General features: G+C 31.1%; 1 protein-coding gene across 14 annotated transcripts in view; it reads left to right on the top strand.

Moving 5' to 3' along the window:
• Nucleotides 1–21,665, top strand: part of LOC106868291 (voltage-dependent calcium channel subunit alpha-2/delta-2) — a 222,500-nt gene that overhangs the window by 153,870 nt on the left and 46,965 nt on the right. For 10 of the 14 annotated variants that reach the window (XR_016242740.1, XR_016242739.1, XR_016242738.1 and 7 more), the window contains 2 exons: nt 18,387–18,443; nt 21,187–21,264. Coding sequence is in view for 8 of the 14 variants with exons in the window: in XM_089355837.1 (XP_089211963.1) it covers nt 18,387–18,443; nt 21,187–21,264 (135 nt within the window). In the remaining 6 variants the exon portion in view is untranslated. Of the gene's footprint in view, nt 1–2,842; nt 2,927–18,386; nt 18,444–21,186; nt 21,265–21,665 lie in introns of all 14 variants that reach the window. The other 4 variants (XR_016242737.1, XR_016242734.1, XM_052969103.2 and 1 more) reach the window with 1 other exon arrangement.

The raw sequence follows: 21,665 nt of genomic DNA, 5'->3' as shown, positions 1-21,665 counted from the left end.
ATGGTTTGTATGAAAATCAACTCACTAAAAAATAATTGAAAACCAATGCATAAAGTGACATAACTAAATACTAGAAAGTATTTTGCTCAACTCTCAACCAATTTTGCCACTGTACCACACATTGAAGCTTTAAATACAATTAAACAATTGCAAAATGTATCTCATAACTTAATAAGAAGGAGAGAAAAGTGCTCAATGATTATTTGATTTGTGAGATATAAGGGAATGTTTAAAAGCAATGTTAATTCTTTAAAAGGTTTTTTTAAAAATGTTTTAGATTATAATTTAGAAAAGAAATTGTTGCCAGACCCTTTCAAAAGAGAATTAAAAGAATTAATGCTAGGATTGTCAGTCTCATAAAACTTAACCTGCACATATAACTGAATTCAGTGTGTGTATAGGTATGTGCTTACATGATTTTAAATATATTCTAAATCCCTATTCTACTTTCTAATATATTTGTTCAAGTAGTCAAAAAGTCCTGTTACATGACCAGTTATTCCTGTAATGCTGGTAGGTTAATTTGCAATTTTGTAACATTTATGGCTTTTGGAATTTAAAATATCACATAAAATGTTTTACATTTTGAAATGATAAATTGTTGGATATCTCAAAAGTGTATTGATTTTTTTTTTAAATTGAATATTAAACTACACCTATAGTGTGTAAGGTGGATGGGGCTATTGAACAATTTAGGAAGTTTTCCATCAACTTTGCAAATTTGCAGAATTTTCTGTCTGTATATACTGTAATATTATGATGTATCAGCATGGATAAGTGGATATTAAATGATGATGACTCGCCAACATGTGTCCAATTCCAGTGATGGGAAGTAGTCTGCAATTTGGTAAAGTTTGATGATAAGCTTCTAAAACTGCTTTACAATCATTATTTACTTCATATATATTTTTATATATTAAGATATATATATATTGTATTGTGTGTGTATTGTATTGTGTGTATGTGTGTGTGTGAGAGAGAGAGTAACAGAGTACTGAATCTGCTGCAATATTCTGTTTTTAATGATTGTATCAATCAAAATTTTTGTATCCATATTCTGTGTTATAGAATCATCAGCTCTCTTCAGATAGTTGTTTGTTATCATGTCTTAACCTAAACAACTTTGCTGTGAGTTTTTATATTGAGCTTTACAGTATTTCTATTTGATAACCACTGATCATTTGATCCACAAATTGTGTTCACTTCAACTCTTATACATGTTTCCTGAATGTCTATGTGATTGAAGTTATCTCTCTCTTGCAGAAAACATCTGATCTTCATAATTGCTAGTTGTTTTTATAGCTTATCTAAACAGTCTATCCTTTTTTATTTATATTATAGATATATCTAATCATATTGGCTCTTCTTTCTAGACTTTGTTGATCATCTATATTTATTGCTTCTTTTATACCTTTTTTGTGAAGAGAAAATCCTATAAATATCAAAATATTTTCTTTTGAGCATCTCCCAATCAATCTTGGCACTTACTATGCCACTATGTATTGATCACTCCCCTTACATAACAGATGTCTCTTATCTGTGTTTTATTATCTTGGGAAAGGGTTTTTGCCATTACAACATCAGCTTTCTCATTTTCTAACTGCTTTTTAATCAACTCATTGATTGCATTACTGATTAAGTCCATTAATATTTGTTTTTGTGTTTTTTGCAAGGAAAAGCACAATCACATTTTCATCAAAAACAGTATTTGTTCTTTTCTACACATAGAAACTACCAAGTCATAACTCTGAAGCATTTTCTTATATCATGACGAGTGTATGAAATAGTTTCCAATACTGTCAGAAATATATCAACTGTCTGGTTTATCCCTTTGAGTATATGTTATTTTTCTGTTTGGTGAAAATTGTGAATATGTAGTCTGTTTTAAATCTGAAAGGAAGCAGTTTCAATAAAATCTAAAACTAATTGAGAATCATTAAAACCTTGGGAAAATTTTCCAAAATTTTAATTTATAAATAGCTTAATGTTCTCTTCACTACATTAATGTTCATGCTTTTCTTCACCTCATCTAAACAAAAATAAACATTTATATTGATGACTTTTTGTATAAAATTCTTGTTTCCAGTTCTAGTTATGGTTGTGCAATAGTATTCAGCACATCTTTCATACTTCTAAAACAATACTTTCAAGATCAACTTTAAAAATTGTTAGAGTCTAACATAATACTAAAACTTGTTTTGCTATATTATGTGTTTGTTAGAATATACTGAATTCACAAGCCTAAATTTTTGAAGTTTTGGACAGCCTCTTTCAATTTATAGATTTATGATAATGGAGTACTATTTTCATACCAAATGCTTTATATATATTTTTTTTTATCTCAGTCTTGAGGATACATATAGTAAGGAACGAATTTAAGCATCTGTTATCTCTCAGCAAGTTAGCTGATTTCTGTTGCATATTCTATCATTATCATAAGCTTCCAAATGTCCATAAATTTCACATAATTTACTAGGCACTCGTGTTTCAGTGTTAATTTCTCATGTAGACAATTCTATTACTCTACACTCTTTTTTACTATACACAGATATTAAATGGACCTGACTGACATCATAAGAAAGACTATTCTTGATTTTATTCGTAGTTTTTTTTCTTCTTTTTATACTTTTTCAAATAGCTAGTCTATATATAAACTCACTCTTGCATCCTGTTTCTATCCAGAACTAACATAATTGTTTCTTTATTTTCTTTTTATTAAGATACACTTTCCGTTCCTTTTTTAGAAAGACATTAATGTAAATTCCATTTTTAGTATCCCATTGGATATTTTACAATGTAATCCTTTGATTTGGCTAACTTGAAAACCTTGATTTGTTCAAAGGAATATCTTCCTGTTCTCAGTCGACCATTGGTGCTAAACAATGCCAAACACAGTGAGTGGGTGAACATCTATTCTGACAAAATGGTATTTATACTTCATTTGCAAGTATGCTGTTTAGGCAACTACCTGCTTTTATACAGTTAAAATTGCTTGACCAACAACCTAGCATCCATATTCTTGAGAGTCAGTGTGCTGTTTACTGTAACTTGCTATATATATATATATATATATATATATATATATATATATATATGTATACGTATATAAATAATAAGACTGGGTACATTAATGAAAACATTACAAGACTGCTAAAGTAGATTTGTTCTATTCTCTCTCTCACATATTTATATAGAAATAGACGCTTAAAATAAGATGAATAATTGATTTGAAAGGTATTACAAGTGGTTAGATTACATTTTTCTCCAGCTTGGCCTGTTTTTAGTATTTTGCCTGTTGTCCCTAAACCACATACATAAGTCTTAAGTTGTTTGATATGCTCTCTCCTTTTGTAATCTTTTCTGGTTATTCTGTACAACCAGCCCAGCAGCACAAATTTGATAACAACTTCTTTATTATATATTCCTAACACTTGAGTTTTAAATTCCAAAACTTTTCAGCTCAAATTCCACTTCTCAAATATCTTATTCCCTTTATCCTTTCTCAAGATTTTTGCTACAATACAATGGTTTAAACTTGCATATAAAGACTCTTTTATCATCAGCAACAACATTTCTCTTCTTGTCTTTATGGATCTTAAGATCAATCACTCTATCTCTCTCTTTTTCTCAGATGGAAATGATATGTTTGGTAGGATTTCGGGGGATGGGTGGAGAATTAAACATTGTCACTCATTCAGGCAGAATTCTAACCATAACACCATAACTTTTATGGTTAGCATGTTGTAAAGATTCAAGATTTAAAATATGTGATCTCTATTTTATGGATTGTAGAGTGTTGTGAAATGTTTAGCTCTACCTTTAGCAAGAAGGTTAAGTAATTGCAGAAACACTTTCAATGCCTTAAAATGTTACCTCAGTACTTTCATTTTAATTTAGACACCACATGTCCTACACATCAAAACAAAAATATACTGAGCTCAGAGGGATAGTACATCCCTAAAAAAAAACCTAACTATTGCATTAGAGAGTTTATTGCATGATTCACTCTGATATTAGCTGGATTTATGTTTATATGACTTTACTATTTGGTGGATTCTTTATAAAAGCTTAGGCATGTCATTCTTTTTTATCCAAATCACATCTAGTTTTCTTGTAAGGTTTCTCACTAGTATCTGGTATTGAAAACATACAGCTGCTATACAGTAACAGTATTGTATAATTTGAACTATTACAGGCATTTGTAGGAAAGATTCTGAGAGTGGACTACTAGCAGACTCTCTTAGACTGTATGTAATCCATGTCTATGCATTAGAAATGCTCTTTTTTATGCCAGTTCTTTTAATCCCTATGAACAGTATGAACATAACTGTAGTTAAAAGGTTCACTATGCAACTAACTAGTTTTGAATTCATTTCCACTGCACAGTACCTTGGGCAAGTTTTTTAAGCCATTTTGTGAGTGAAATTTAGAAGAAGGAAGCTCTGAGAAAAAACCTATTAGAGGAATGTTGCTGTTCTTGGGTAGTAGACATGACACATTGCATGGTTGCCACCACCACTTGGCCCTTGGTCTCACATCTAAAGTTAACTTCTCCCCACCAGCCTAAAAAAAACCCTGAAAAAAAGAATGAGTGCTGCTCATTCTTCTCTGACTCACTCTTTTTCATTGAAATGCAATTATTTATGATTTAGAATTCTGGGCATTAAGTTAAACATATTGAACTGGTATGGTTCTAACAACTGTAGTCAGCCACATTAATTTGGTCTTTCTTTTTTTAGCTGTAAAATGTTTCCTTTTGATAGGATATTGAACCTGCAACAAAAATAAGTATGATATAGAATTCTAAAAGAAACAGCAAAAAGTTTTAAGAACATCTGCTCATATATCAGATTTTTCACTTAACATTTTAACTTTGTTTCTGTAATTTTATCAGTGATCCTTTAAGTTATAGAATACTTTCAGAAGATCAATTAGTACAAAGTGTTGGTACTTTACTATCTATATTTTGCCTTCATAGTTATGTAGCACAGAATGTGACCTTTGTGATATGTATCATTTTACTTCATGTACTATTTTTTAATTAGTGCTGACTTAATTGTCTCGTTTCTTCAAAGTAATATGGTTTCTTTTTTTCCCCTATTGTTGTACATGACACTGTCAGATGTTTTAAGAGGTATTTTCCATAGATTTAAATTTAATTATGGATAGATCTGTATAGGTATTTATGGTTTTAGTCATGGATTCCTTTTGACTCAACACAAAGCTCCATTATTTAAGCATAATAGAAATATAAAGTTGTGATGCTAAAGCTTCTCCTAAGGATATTAGCTGCATTAGTGATATAGTTTCAACTAAGAATAAAGCCCATTTTGTTGACAGTTATGACACAATATGTTAGTATTTTTCTTTCAGTTTATATTATTTGCAACATTTTCTACTTTAGAAATTGGTATTCTTAAATCATCAATGAAAAACCATATTATGATGTTAAAAGATGTACCCAGTCTTTCTTAACAAAAATATCGCCTATTATGCATGCAGGTCCAAACTCCTTTTTTTTTATCCTATCATCTTAAACCAGTGTAGTGAGTTCACATTTCACCAAGTTCTGTTATAGTATAATATTATTCAGTAATACTATTGAATTTTCAATTATATTGTAATTTATTGTATTTTCCATTCTTTAAGTACAGCCAACTTCACTTTGATAAGTAGTTTCTTAATAAGTATACTATTCATTGTGGGAAATCAATGTTTGAATAAAATAATATATCTTAGTTTTAATAATTCAATAGTTAATAGATTTTAAAAGTTTTTTTGATATATTGTAAATTAGAATATAGAATGTGTGTTGAGTGTATGTACAATAAGAAGTGTTTACCAGAAATTGGTGAATTTTATAACATTTTATACATTTTAACATATTTTGAATAAACAGTCAAAATATTCCCCCTTTGAAAAACCATGTGTGGTATAACTATATATTTAATAACCTGTGTTAATAATAATTATAAACAAACAATTGTCCCTTATTGCAAGCATTTTAAATGAGCTTGTTCATTGACAATGAATAAAACAATCATATAGAGTGCCTGGACATAACTGAGTGTTTTCATGAATATCTTTTTATAAATTAAGCTAATTATTCCTAACTGATTAATATAATACAAGTTTGGAGTTAATTTGAGTAACTAAATTAAACAGGATTTATTAACCTCTTTATTTTGAAATGAATTATAATAATTTATTAAAAAATATCATTATGAATACAGGACATCTTTTTTAAAAATCCTTAATTTCAAGAAATTTAGGAAAAATGTTCAAATTTATTAAAAAGTCATTAAGATTGAAAATTTCCTAAAATTATCCCTCATTAAATCAAATAATAACTAGTTTTAGCTATAACATTTTATTCTGAAAGAAAGTTTAAAATTTTATCCCTAACATTTTAGCATCTAATCCATATTTTGATTTTATCACTTTTTAGGCTTAAATTGTTTGACATTCTTTCTTTGAAAAAAAATTTTTTTAAATCTTTTTTCATCTTAAATATAATTTTTTAAATTACAGTGTAGGAACAGTCTATTATTAAATCAGTTCAGTGTCTTTCAAATAAGATTATCCATTTCTAGTGTGCTGAGTATTTGTAACTGGGTGCTGCAGAAATGTAGACTGATAAGAAAAATTATAGTGGAATTGTAATTTTTTCATTTAAAACACTACAACAAAACTTTCAAATTATTTGGGGAAAAAAAGCTCCACAAAGCTGTATGTGTGTGTGTGTGTGTGTGTGCGTGTGTGTGTGTGCGTGTGTGTGCGTGTGTGTGTGTGTGTGTGCATGTACACGTGTGAGAAACTTTTACCTATATATATTATTTTTTTAATGACTATTATTGCCAGTGCTGCAGCACCAGTATGATTTTAAGTAAAATATTTATTTGATAATCCTCAGTCCACACTAGACAATCTATTTAGATATCTACAACAAACAACTGAAATGTGTGAATCAAATTCTGCATCCTTTTATTGATCAAAACATGTTTACACATGAACATATTCTTCTGTTTTCCCATCAATCTGCCATATTTTCCATTATCTGAAATATTGTTTGAATAGAAAATGATATGCAAATTAACAGATGTAATTTTATATTTATTTGTTTTTAGCTTTGCATCAAAACTATTCAAAACATTTAACAAACAGATCATAAAAATGAGAAACCTTCAACAATAGAAATAGTTATTATTTCATTGATCTAATATTGATTTCTTATATGGAAACAGTATGATAAACTTGTGGAAAAGGAGTTTAGTTTGATGAAATCATCTTGACATCACTGGTACTATGTTAATCAGACAGAAGGATTATTTAAAAAATTCACCTTTATAGGATTTGAACACAGAATGTTGAGGAGTGGAACAATACTTTAAGGCATATAGTCTGGTGCTGTATGATTACTACCACTTCACTATTGTTTTATTATTGCCCTTATTTTGAGAATTTAAAACAGTAACTGTAACTATTTTATACTGTAGACTACAACTATATAATCAAGAAAAAATTAAATGCACACCATGAGATGCTACTTATTATTTCTGTATTTATTTATTTCAAATTTGATTCTGTGTCTACAAACTTTTCAATAAACAATCCTGCTAATTTTTAATATATTTTTTTTTCCATATAACCCAGAATTTATACCTCTTTCTAGCTGTGATAATCTTTATATATAACTAATTATTTCCTACATTATAGTGTCTCTGCTACTTTTTTGAGTCTTTGTTACTAAACTTAGCTAAAATGAAGAAGAATTTTACATCATCATATAAATATTTACACATGCATGCTGAGACATACAGATACAATATGTGTGCCAAGCTTTTAGTTTAAGCGTATTGAATTGAGTATACGGTTTAAGTTTAGTATATTTTAACTTCCATGTATATTTAGAATTTTTACTATCAAAACTCAAGTAAAAATATCAAAAGATGAAATACACACTAAACTACATCGTAATAATTTTTTAAATATAACATACCTGTTTGTATGTTTATTCATAGCTACTGTAATAAATTTTTATGGATAGATATCATGATAAAATGTTTTTACATACAAATATAATGAAGTTTTGGCTGTTTTGCTAATGAACAAAAGGTTCCTAGATTCTGTAAATTTGATCCTTTTGCTATTACACTGCTAATACTTTACTTTATTGATTTGAAAATTAAAAGGAGTTACCTCTGTCAGTTTCCTATACCACAAACTTCCATGTCTTGATCTTATATTGTTTTATGGTGAATTCATGAATCAGTCATTGAAGGCCTATCTTTTACAGTTGTAGATCATGATTTATCAGTACCTGCAAATCAACTTTTTAGATGTTTTGTACATTTGTTTTTATTTGTCCATTTTTATGTTTAAATTTATAAATGGTGATAAACAAATGAAAAGCCTGTTGCTAGGACTACAATATTTATATGTCAATATTTCAGAGTCACAACACTCTGTTTTCAAGTTGCCAGTATTATTCTCAAGGTTGAGGTTTTGTTCATCATTAGTATTCACATAAGTATAACCAATATAAATTCTCATTCTTGTTTTAAATTGTGTGTGCAGTGATGTGGTTAGTTTAACTAACTAGACCAGTCTCAGTGCATTATTTTTAGTCTCTAGTTGTACAATTTGTATCAAGAGGCCCTATGAGGACATGTTTTTTTGTTGATGGCATATTTGTGTATTTCTACAGTTTTTCTAAGTATGTATCTATTGTGTGACAACCACCTTCACCAGAATAAGTATATTAGTTAGTTGATGAACCAATATAACATTGTGTGACCAACAGAAACATATAACAATGAAGCTTGAAAACTTTTAAGTTTGAACTTAATTGAGATTTGTTGTTGTTAAGTAGCTCTATTAAAAAACTTGGTCAAAAATGTTTTAGTGACATGCAGATTCAAAAGGACGTTTGTTTTCATGCTGGCTGTAGATTTTTTCATCTTTTAATTAGCTATTTGGAATGTGACAGCATGTTGCATCTCATTTAACATCTATCCTACATTTTGCATTGGATTCTCTTGGTAGATCAAGTGATTGCCAGAAATGTACTTGACATATATGGCTAGCATTTGAAAGTTTTGGTTTGGTGTGTTTTATTCAAAGAAATCTGTGCTGCTGTCCAAGGTTGAGATTTGGAGGGAAAATTGATGTTGCAACAATTTCATTACATTTGTGTTTTGCTTTACGTTTTCATGTAGGTCAAACTGAGGAGAGAAATTTTAGGCTGCTGTTGTGTTATGTCGTAGATATATTCTAAGCCTTTGTTGGTTTTGGGACATGTAGTTGCATGGCTTGTGTGTGTTAAAACCAACATGTGCTATCAATTCTGTGTCTTGCATGTCTTGCTGATTTTTACTATTGAAATATTTACTATTTATACAGAATATTTTCCTGGGATATGCTGTTTTGTTGGAACTATATTTTAAATTATTTATGGTGTAAGTGTGTGTGTGTATGTATATATTTGTGTATATAAATATATGTATATGTGTATATATATATGTGTATATATATATGTGTATATATATATATATATATATATATATATATATATATATATATAACAATATATTATAAATTAACTACCAACAAAAATAATATACATATATATATGTATATTACACATTTAAGAATAGATTTTTCTGTTTGATCAAGTCATTAGTTTTGTGATATTTTTTGTGGCATTCATCTGCTTTTGGTTGTACAATTTCTGAGTATGTTTTAATAATTGTAAAGTTGTTTTATATATATATGTGTAATGTAAGCATACGCATGTATCTACATATATGAATATTATGTTGGTGTATATGCATGGATGGATGAGTGTGTGTTTGTTATAATTTTTAACAGCAAAAAGAAATGGTATTGCCAATTTTTAACATTTCTATCTAGTAGCTCAATGTGATATGGTCACATGGAATTATATTGGGAATTCATTTTTTTACAGTTAGATGTTACAGTATTTAAAAACCTTAATAATTCCCAAGTTATATTTCTTGTGCATCAATAATGTTGTCTAATGTCTAAAATATTAAATACTCTAACAAATCCAATTGCAACAGGATGTTGAGTTTCATTAAGATTTTTAGCTATTTTATAAGCATACAAAGTTTTAACTTGAAAATTTCACCTTAATAAACAGACATTGGAATACTCCCATTTTTATCCTCATGATAATTATTCAACTAGATTCCTGCTTCCACTAAATTTTAAAATTATTCTCTGTACACATGGCAAGAAAGCACATTCTCAAATTAGACTATCTTGCAGTATTAAATCTCAACAAACCTATCAGATAATCATGTTTTCATCAATATCATATTGCATATGAAGTATTAGCACCGTTAGGAATATTTTCAATGATAGAATTAAAACTTCTTGCTTTTCAGAGCTTTCTGATTTCATTTACTTTCAAGCCTTGTAGGTTGATGGATATTTTGTAGAAATTTGGTAGATAGACAGTACAAGTAATTTTACAGTATTTTTACACACTGTGTCAAGTAAATTCTACTGAAGGATTATGTTAAGGATGTTAGTGTAAGTGGAGTACTCAGCCACACTAGAATTCATTGAATAGTTAGTCCAATATTTAAGAGATGAGGAATTATGTACATAGTTAGTCCAGTTACTTGAAAATTTAAAAAATTGGAATAAATTATATGGATCCATTACTTTCTAATTTTAATTCAATTTCCACATAAACTATTATATGGATGAGTGTATATTATCATCATCATCATCATCGATTAACGTCTGTTTTCCATGCTGGCATGGATTGGACGGTTTGACTGAGGTCTGGAGAGGCAGCGGCTGCACCAGGCTCCAATCTGGTCTGGCAGAGTTTCTACAGCTGGATGCCCTTCCTAATACCAACCACTGCGAGAGTGTAGTGGGAGCTTTTATGTGCCACCGGCATGAAGGCCAGTCAGGCGGTACTGGCAACAGCCACACTCAAAATGGTGTATTTTATGTGCCACCTGCACAGGAGCCAGTCCAGCGGCACTGGCAACGATCTTGCTTGAATGTTTTTCACGTGTCACCAGCACAAGTGCCAGTAAGGTGACGCTGGTAACGATAACGCTCAAATGGTGCTATTAACGTGCCACTGGCATGGAAGCCAGATAGCTGCTCTGGCAATGATTACGCTCAGGTGGTGCTCTTAGCACTCCACTGGTACAGGTGTCAACACGATTTCGAATTCACTTGCCCCAACAGGTCTTTGCAAGCCAAGTTTAGTATCCAATGAAGGAAGGTTGGCATGGAGGCCAGTCGTTGAATATGGTTTGATTTCGACCTCACTCACCCCAACAGGCTTTGCAAGCAGAATTTAGTGTCCAATGAAGGAAAGGTATGCATAAGTGGGCTGGCTACACCCTTGCCAGAGGCCTCGGATTATGGTCTCACTTGACTTGCCAGGTCTTCCCACGCACAGCATATTTCCAAAGAACTCGGTCATAAGTCATTGCCTTAGTGAGGCCTAATGTTCGAAGGTCGTGCTTCACCACCTCATCCCAGGTCTTCCTGGGCCTGCCTCTTCCACAGGTTCCCTCAACTGCTAGGGTGTGGCACTTTTTCACACAGCTATCCTCATCCATTCTCACCACATGACCATACCAGTGCAATCGTCTCTCTTGCACACCACAACTGATTCTTCTTAGGTCCAACTTTTCTCTCAAGGTACTTACACTGTCGAGTATGCACACTGACATTACACTTCCATTGGAGCATACTGGCATCGTTCTTTGCGAGCTTACGCATGTCCTCAGCAGTCACGGCCCATGTTTCACTGCCATGTAGCATGGCTGTTCGTACACATGTGTCATTCAGTCTGCCTTTTACTCTGAACAAGAGGCCCTTTGTTACCAGCAGAGGTAAGAGTTCTCTGAACTTTGCTCAGGCTATTCTTATTCTAGCAGCTACACTTTCAGTGCACCTTCCCCCACTACTAACTTGGTTACCTAGATAATGGAAGCTATCAACTACTTGTAGTTTTTCTCCCTGGAATGTGGCAGAAGTTGTTTTCTGCACATTTTCAGTGTTTATTGCTCCTGAACATCTGCCACATACAAAAACTAACTTCCTAGTTAGCCTTCCTTTGATATTGCTGCACATCTTATGTGTCCATAGCTTACACTGGGTGCATCTTATAGAGTTTCTACCTACGCCTTTTCTACAGATTGAGCAGGGCCATCTACCTGAAGGGGTTTGTGTTTTGTCTACCTTCCTACTTATTAGGACTTTGGTTTTAGCTAAGTTGACTCTAAGGCCCTTCAATTCTAGTCCCTGCTTCCAAACCTGAAACTTCTCCTCTAGTTCTGATAGTGACTCAGCAATTAAAGCAAGGTCAACAGCATAGAAGAGCTCTTGAATTCCTGTGCTATTGCCTGGAGGACTATGATAAATAGGAGGGGGCTGAGGACTGAACCTTGGTGGACCCCTACCTCTACCCGAAATTCTTCACTGTACTCATTGCCAACCCTCACCTTACTCACAGCGTCTCTGTACATGGCTTGCACAACTCTCACTAACCATTCTTCTATCTCTAGTTTCCTCATTGACCACTAGATAAGGGATCGGGGGAGCCTTTCAAAGGCTTCTCCATGTCAATGAAAGCCAGGTACAGAGATTTATCTTTGGCTAGGTATTTCTCCTGCAGCTGTCTTACTGGAAATATAGCATCAGTGGTGCTTTTCCCTGGCATGAACCTAAACTGCATCTCATCTATACTTACTCTCTCCCCAATTAGTTGGGCTATGACCCTCTCCGTGACTTTCCTTACCTGATCCAACAACTTGATACCTCTGTAATTATTTGTATCTAAAGCATCACCTTTACCTTTGTAGCAGTTGACTATGGTGCTGCTACATCAGTCATTGTGCATGACTCCTTCGTGTATCACCTGATTAACAATACAGGTGACTAAGCTATAGCCAACACTGCCAGATATTTTGAGCATCTCTGCAGTGATTCCTGATGGGCCGGGGCGTTTCCCTGTCTTCATACTCTTAATTGCTTTATCTACCATGGTACTGTCAACTTGGATAGCTGGTCCCTCTGTTGGGTCGACCTTCGGCAGACTCTCTTTCTCCCATTCATTCTCTTTATTGAGCAACCTTTCATAGTGGCATCTCCAAACTTCTCTCTTTGCAGCCTCGTTTAGTGTAAGTGTACCATCATCCATGTGGACACATTTCTCTCCTATGACATCACGATTCTCTCTCACACACTGTCTTGCAACACAAAATACCTCAAATCTTTGGTCCTCATGGCGTAGAACATTGGCAAATATTTTCTTATCAGCTTATATATATATATATATATATATATATACACATTCGCCATGTTGGACTTCTAAAATCTACAAGTTTTTTTCATTCTCTCTCTGTTTATATTCTCTTATTCCATTCTGTTGAAAAGTGCAGGCTCGAAAAATAAAAGACTTCTTCATTTTTCCCGAGCATCAAACTAATACACTTGCTTGTTATTCATACACCTGTCCTTGTCTTTTGTTTTTCTATAAATTTCAAATATATATATATTCATTTACATATACAAATCCAAGAATGTACATCTCAAACTAAAACCAAGGTGTACCAAGAAACTTTTTCTTTATTAAGGAATAATAACAGGTACTTTAGCTGTAGGCACTTAATGACTGACTATAATCCCAAATATACCTAATTTCTCGTCTAGAACATTACATTCACTTTTGACAGAAATTCAGTCCAGATTTTTATAGATCACATTATAAAAATAGCATTCTCTTGGTTGGTGAACAACTTTAATTAACAATCATCTAATTTTCCCTTTATTTCTTGTACTGTTCTTAGAACTTGTATTTAACTACCAAAATTATTTATTTATCACCTTCTCAATGTCCCCTTTTTGAGTAATCCTTTTTAGAATTAGATTTTTTTCTGCTTAATCTGTATTATATAAACAAATTTACTTCAGTTCCATGGTATATTTTACATTTTAGAAACCAGAAATACTTTAAATTAACTGCTGCTATTGTGAATAAGCTTCTCATACTCTTAGTAGACTTTAGTGAACATTTACTTCTCTTATATCCTCTGTAAAAAAGATTAGGAAAAAATAGAAATAATGGTTATTTGAATACTTCTTTTTAAACATTCTACAAACAATGCTGTGATTCTGTCTGGTGCTAAAATTTAAATGAATTCATTTTAGTATGTATTGTAGTATGTTCATTAGATATTGTATTAGTTTCCAAAACCATTTCAGATCTTTCCCACTAAATAATCATGATTAGAATAGCTCATGTTATTATATTGTTTCATAATATATAACATTGAATGAAGCATAACAGAAAAAAAAAGCATAACAGAAAAAAATGTTTAAGATAATTATTGATTTCATTGGCACATGAAGAAATTATTCATAACATCACAAAAACAATCAGATTCTACTCATTTGTGGAAGAGATTATTCATATGTCAAGTTTACCTTGCAATTTAATGATAATGAATAAAAGAAAACCTTATTGTTTATGAGAAAAATATGTAAAAGAAAACAGAAATAAAGGTTAATTGACTAATGTAATATCATTCCAGAACTTGGATGGTGTGACTTGTGATTCTGGTGGTTATTATAGCCATATTTGTATGTATAATTGTCAGTGTGTGTGTGTAAGAGCAGTTCTTTAGTATGTTTTAGCCATCACAGCCAAGGCTATGCTGGAACACCACCTTTAAGTGTAATATTTAATTATTTACATGTGTTTACATAATCATAAATTAGCTTTGATTTAACACATCTAAAAATCAAAAGTGTTCTATTCATGATCATCCCATCTTTTTGCACATCTCAGACTACATTGTAGGAAGTGTCGTTCCTTTTCTAAGATGACAGGGTTCGATTTGAGGTACATTTGGCTGTTGTTTCGAGCAGGTCGAGTAACTGTGTAATGGCTTTTTTGTTGGCTGAGTTTGTGTATGTATGTATGTATGTGCTTGCTTATATTTTTGACCTTACATAGAAAATAATATCTATCATATTACCTTCCTGCAGAAATTACTTTAGTATTATGGAAATTAATGATTTTTAACGATAATTTTTGAAGTATATAAAACATATTTTCCAAGAAATAGGTGTTGAGATACTATTTTCCTGAAAATAGGTTTCTGATTTTATCTTTTGTTTCTGTCTTGTATTATCATTATTATTCTTTGTTTGTTTGCCAATGTACTAGAAATTGATAGGATACATTTCCATAACATTTTTCAAAATATTTTTTTACGTATATGAAAAGGTAAGGGATATTTAATTTAAAAAATTATGAATTTTTGGAAGTTACTTTTTTTTTTTTTTTTGCTGTAACCCTAACCTCAACAAAAGTAAATACTCTTTATTGGAATTTTATTCTAGTAACATTATTTAACTCTTTTTCTTTACAACCTACTTTAAACTAAATATATGTTGTGAGATTATTGAGTTTTAATAAATAATAAATGTAATATAACTGTTGATTTGATGTTTTCTGTGATGTAGCAGCTTTTAGTAAATTTTGATTGCTGATTTGCCTTTCTGTATATTTTACAGTTTGATTGTATATAATTATACAACTAATATACACCCTGTAATTTGTATCTCTTTTAGCCATTGTAAGTTGTTATTTCTGTTTTAAATATCTGACTTTTATGGAAATATTTAATTATATTTCAGATATATTTTGTATTATGGTGTTTCTAAAAGTCTGCATTTAAGTTTATCTATTGCATTTTTAATTGTTTTGAAAAATGTAGACACTTAAGCTAACTTATAAAGACAGAATAAAACTGTTATTCCAAGCATTTTCATAACCGTCACCATCATTGTTACTTCAGCAGTATCATATTGTCATTGTGGCAAATGATTATAATAATTTACAAAAGATTTGAAATCATTGAAGCAATAATGTAATAAGAGAATATTTTATCATTACATAAAAAAATTGACTGAAGTTATTTTAGTTTTGATGTTAGCACTTGGAGTAAAACATTAACAGTAGTAGATGGAGATTTAAAAACAAAAGCACAATGGATGTGGAGTTACCAAGACCCTCAAACACAAAAGAAAGTGCTGGGCTTTGCAAAGAACTGTGCAGCCTTCCTGAAAGATATTAAGGATAAGAATTACAAACAGCTTTCTAACTTCTACTTATACTACCAGAAGGCACCACCATTCTAAAATTATTTTAGAGATGTCAGTGTATATAGCTGGTAGATAAAACACCTCAATGAAGATGAAGAAACTCTGTGATGCTATGTTGGACAGTTGCTATCATATGAGATAGATCAAACTACTAGCCAAGTCTATTGTTATGATTGATTTTGTCTTTTCATAAAGATTACTTCTTGGGTGCAAAAAAATAAGTGGTACAGAAGATAAGTGAAAGATTAAAGGTTGACCTTTTCTTTTCAAATAAAATTTTTATCATTTATTGCTTCAAGTAATACTTGAAAATGATGGCAAAGAAAGAGGGCCAGTTTCAAGTAAATATGAAAAATTTAAGTATATGTTATATATGTACATACAGTTTGTACAAGTTGACTCCCTAGTTTAATACGTAGCCAAGTTTCTCAATCTTCATTAAATGGCTACCCATTTTTTCTTTTTCTTTGTAGGATTTCTTCATTAATTCTATATTTTTCTACTCTACTTTTTGGCATTGTCATACCTTCTGGTTCCTTGTTTGATTTTCTTTTGGTGGAAATTTGTATAATATTTTATTTCTCTTATAATTACTAATCAAAAACTGTTTCATGTGTGTTGAATAAAACAGAAAATTATGCAAAGTAGTGGAAGATACCAGACAAGTATCAATTCTGCATTCCTAAATTCCTAGATGAAAATTTTTAGCAAAATATGCCATTAAATTTTCTAATATGTTATCAAACCTTTCAATATATGTTGAACATACCTGATGAAAATACTCTAAAATAATTGTTTGCTATACTATGTCCATTAGATCAGTATTTTTGAAGAGAACAAAAGCACCAATCTTCTTAGTTTAGAGTCAATGGTTGCCTCATCAATATTTGAAATTAAAATGGAGAAGACAATTTGACTCAATACTGATCTCCAAGGAAATCTTTATTTCATGTGCAGTTTTTTCTGACAAGAAGCTCTTTCCTGATAACTGGTAGCTCTGTGTTTCATATTTTAAAGCTAAAATCTCAAATTGAACATGCTTCTTACTAACGTTTGTATTTATTTATTTATTTATTTAATGAAAATTAAACATGTATAATTTTTTATATTATATCTAATCATCCTTTTAAATACAGTATCTTTTGCTAGTTTGACTGTTTTAACTATATTAATACACCACTTTACTAAATTTATCAAGTTCTTAACCAAATTTAATTATTGATTAAGTGTTTTTGTATTAATATTTTTAACAAATAAAAATGATTTTTTAGAGTTGAGTTATTTTCTGGAGAGAAGCTATTACTTTGAAATTGTTCAATGTTATCTAGCATCTATAAATTTTAAATTTGGTCTTTCTTGGCATCCATCCTAGCAAGAGAGTTTTCAAAATAAATTTAAGTTCTATGAACCTATCTGTGAGACCCAGTATATCATATTTTGCATGCATGAATTTCTATGATAACAATATGCTTTCTTTCTTGCTATTCAACTTTAATGGTGCAATGCATACTTATTTCCACCTTCTTCACTCATATGCACACTATCTTTCTGTTTAACATTTTTTAAAACTGTCTATTAAATCATATATCGATAATTTAAAATTAACTTTTTATAAATGACTAGTACTAACTGATTGGTTTTATTTATTACTGTAATTACCTAACATTTTAAGAATGTGACATTAACTTCTAATAATTTTTAATACATTTTAACAGTTCATTTGTAAATATTCCCATCAAGCCCTTTTGAGAGCTACCGGTAGATTTTAAATACCAGAGCCTACTTTTGAAATGTTATTAGCTATCACAAAGTTGCTTTGCAACTCTGGCTAATTGCTCTTGTACAGTATTCTGATTTACTTGTTTAAGAGTGCTTTCAGATTTGGTGCCACTTGTCTGTGATATTATGATGAGAACTAGTGCTTTACCCACTTTTTTATTTTATCAATTTCCCCATATATTTTATTACTTTAATATAATTAACTATAACTTAGCTTGAAACATAATGATAATACACTTAAACTTTATTTAAAGTTTTAATCTTTATAATTGACTTCTTGCACAATTTTTTGGTAAATTATTTTAGTTAATTACTAAACATCATTTTAAAAAATCAAATATTATTTTAAAAAATATTTGTTTTCATTTTAAATGATTTTCACATGCTTGATTAGTGTTATCTTTTACTTCAATATTTCAATGTTTATTTTTCAGGGATTAGGCATGGTAACAACTGTTACACTGCCTGTATATAATCGGACCTTAGGAGCTGTAAGTTACCTTTTTAAGTGATTCTTTTTATATTTATTTACAGATTTTTTTGTGGGTATCATTTTCTTGTGTTTAATTCTCATTGTTTTTGTAATTAGTAAATTGCATTTTAAATGATACAACTTTCATAATTAGATTACTTTACTAAAGTAATCTAAAGTAATCAACCAAGTAAGACAATGACTGGACTTCCTCATGACTGGACTTCCTCATGACTGGACTTTTTTCCATGGAAAAGTGGAAATGGACACTGCCTTATGACAAAGGTTTTTATTTACATACATTGCGTGATGTTAAAAGCAAGAGACACAAACACATACACACACGCACACACACAGATATATAAATATACACACAACAAGCTTCTTTCAGTTTCTGTCAGACAAATCCATTCAGAAATAGTTTAAATGCAAAACCATGGATTGGGAAATAAATTTCTTTACCATACAGCCATGCTTGTACCTATATGTGTGTGTGTATATATATATATATATATATATATATACACGTGGTCTGATCAATAAGTTTCCAGACTGTCGCCATAATAATGAAGCTAAAGCACATAGCACAGATTGATCTTTGACCTTGAACTCTGCTATGCATGCACACTAAGTTTTAACGTACTTGCTCACTTCTGCTGTTTACAGCAGTGCTTAGAAGGAAGGTGTGTAGTGTGTGATCATTGCATTAACCATGACAGAAAGTTGACCAGAGAATCTGCATCAGATTTTGCCAAAAGCTTGGTGATACCTGCTCAGAGGCTTATGTAAAATTTTCAAAAAGTTTTCATCATTCTTGATGCAATCAAGATCTTATGCCACTGAAACCCAAGTGTCTTTCATGTCAGCTGAATGCATTTTTGACACAAACTTGACAGACATGTGTCTCATACCCAAATCTTCAGTGATAATGGACTGAACTGAACCATAGCTAATCTACACATCCTCTGATAACTCACACATAGTGATTTGATTATTTCCCCTCACAGCTGCATGCACATCTGTGATGTTTTTCTCAGTTCTGCTGGTTGCGGGCCTCTCAGAAGGTTCATCAGTATCAACATTTTTTGACCAACTTGGAAACGTCTGAACCACTCATACACTTGTGTGTGGCTCCTCTCCATACACTTTCTGCAACTTTGCGCAGGCCTCTGAGCAGGTATCAACATGACAAGTTTCTCTGTCCTGGTCAATACAATGATCACACACTACACACATTCATTCCAAGCACTGCTGTAAAGAATAGAAATGAGCTAGAACATTAGAACTTAGTGCGCATGCTCAGCAGAGTTTAAGGTCAATCTTTGCTAAGCAGCTTTAGCTTTGTTACTATGGCAACAGTCTGGATACTTATTGATCAGATCTCATGTATATATAATTGTCACTAAATATGACTAGGGTGTTAGAACACATACGTTGCTAGAAATAAGAGCTAAAAGCTCTAATGTTGTCGTTAAAGCACATACATGTGTTCGAACAGGGACTGTAATGGCCTGAAAACACTGGTTAAGGATTCCCTATACTGATTGGGCAGTTTTAGCCTCATCAGTAGGAACCACTCAATTTGGCTGATTCCAGATTTAATTCTCTGTCAATACATATGTATTCACCGTAAAAATCTCTGGATGATTTAGTGAATCGCTAATGTGTATACAAAAAATTAATATAGACAACTGTGTGCAATGTGCTACCAAAAAGGAAAGTTATAATTGTTACCAAATATGACTAGGGTGTTAGAACACCTACATTGCTAGAAATAAGAGCTAAAAGCCCTAATGCTGTAGTTAAAGCACATAATTGTAACATATGTTCTGACATAATGCAGGTGTGAGTGTGTGCACATTATGCATGGATATTCTGCATGGGTGCACACGTGTATATGTGTGTATCCATATTCATAGTTATATTTAGAAATCTGAATGTGGCTAGAACTAATTCAAGAGAGATAACAATTGGGAGTCGTTTCCCCTGATCGATATACTTATTTGGCAGGCTTGATAATTACTGAGAATTCTTAGCATGAAACCAATGGTAGCTTTCTTAACCTACAAAAAAAGTGTGTGTGTGTATGTGTATATACACACACACACATCATTGGGCTTCTTTCAGTCACCATCCACCAAAGCTACTCAAGGGTTGGAAAACTTAGGGTTATAGTTGAGGATATTTGTCCAAGGTGCCATGCAGTAGGAGTAAACCTAAAACTATGCAGTTGTGAAGCAAACTTCTTAACCACACAAACCTATCTTTTCCTCAGACAATATTAACACAAAAATATAAACACAGTGAAAGAAAAAAGAAACAAATCATCTCTATGCAAAACTTACATATGAAATTATCTAAAAAGAAGTACTATATCTTCAGTCATTGAAATAGTAACTACGTGATATGATTGCTAAAACTAAATCTGGAAATTATAGTTTTGATTAATATATATTTATAGATAGTTATATTATGAGATTACTTTTGTAGCTTGAATATATTTTTATGCATGATATGAATCCTGAAGAGAAAATACAAATGTAAATTTTAGCATTAATAATTTAAATAATTGTTTTAGAAAATATTCATGTCAAAATTTGTCTTGTTGAAAAAATTTAATACAACATTTGACCCAATAACTGAATAATGTACAACTTGCTATTTTTCTTACTTTCCATTCATTACTATGAAATATTTAATGTAAAATATTCTTGTCTTTACAAAAATGACATTTGATTTGTTATATCTTGATATACTTTCAGAACAATCAAACAATTCTTGGAGTGATGGGCGTTGATATAACAACAGATGATATGTTAAAGAAAATTGAAAGACATAAAGTATGTCCTCATTTCATGACATTAATTTCTTCTTGAGTACATTTGAAACTTTTAAAAACTTTGAGGAACTGGATTAATATCATTTTTAAAAAATTTCAACATTTCTTTAATCAACAGAAAATCTTGCAATGTTACATATCTTTCAGTTACAGGATTTTAGTATTAAAAGCAAAGTGCTTCAAATCATATTAAACATTTACGTGTGTTGTAAAGAAAAGGAATATTTTTAATATTAGTCTCAGGGATTAATATTAAAAAACAAAAAAAATTTAGTATTAGTCTCAAGGTTATATGGCAAGTTGGCAGAAATGTTACAGCATCAAGAAAAATGCTTAGTGGCATTTCTTCCAACTTTACACTCAGCTCAAATACTGACAGGGTTGACTTTGCCTTTCATCCCT

The sequence above is a fragment of the Octopus bimaculoides genome, chromosome 1 (genome assembly GCF_046866305.1).
Source record: "Octopus bimaculoides isolate indiv1 chromosome 1, ASM4686630v1, whole genome shotgun sequence".
Taxonomy (NCBI): domain Eukaryota; kingdom Metazoa; phylum Mollusca; class Cephalopoda; order Octopoda; family Octopodidae; genus Octopus; species Octopus bimaculoides.
This window is presented reverse-complemented; position numbering and strand designations above follow the sequence as displayed.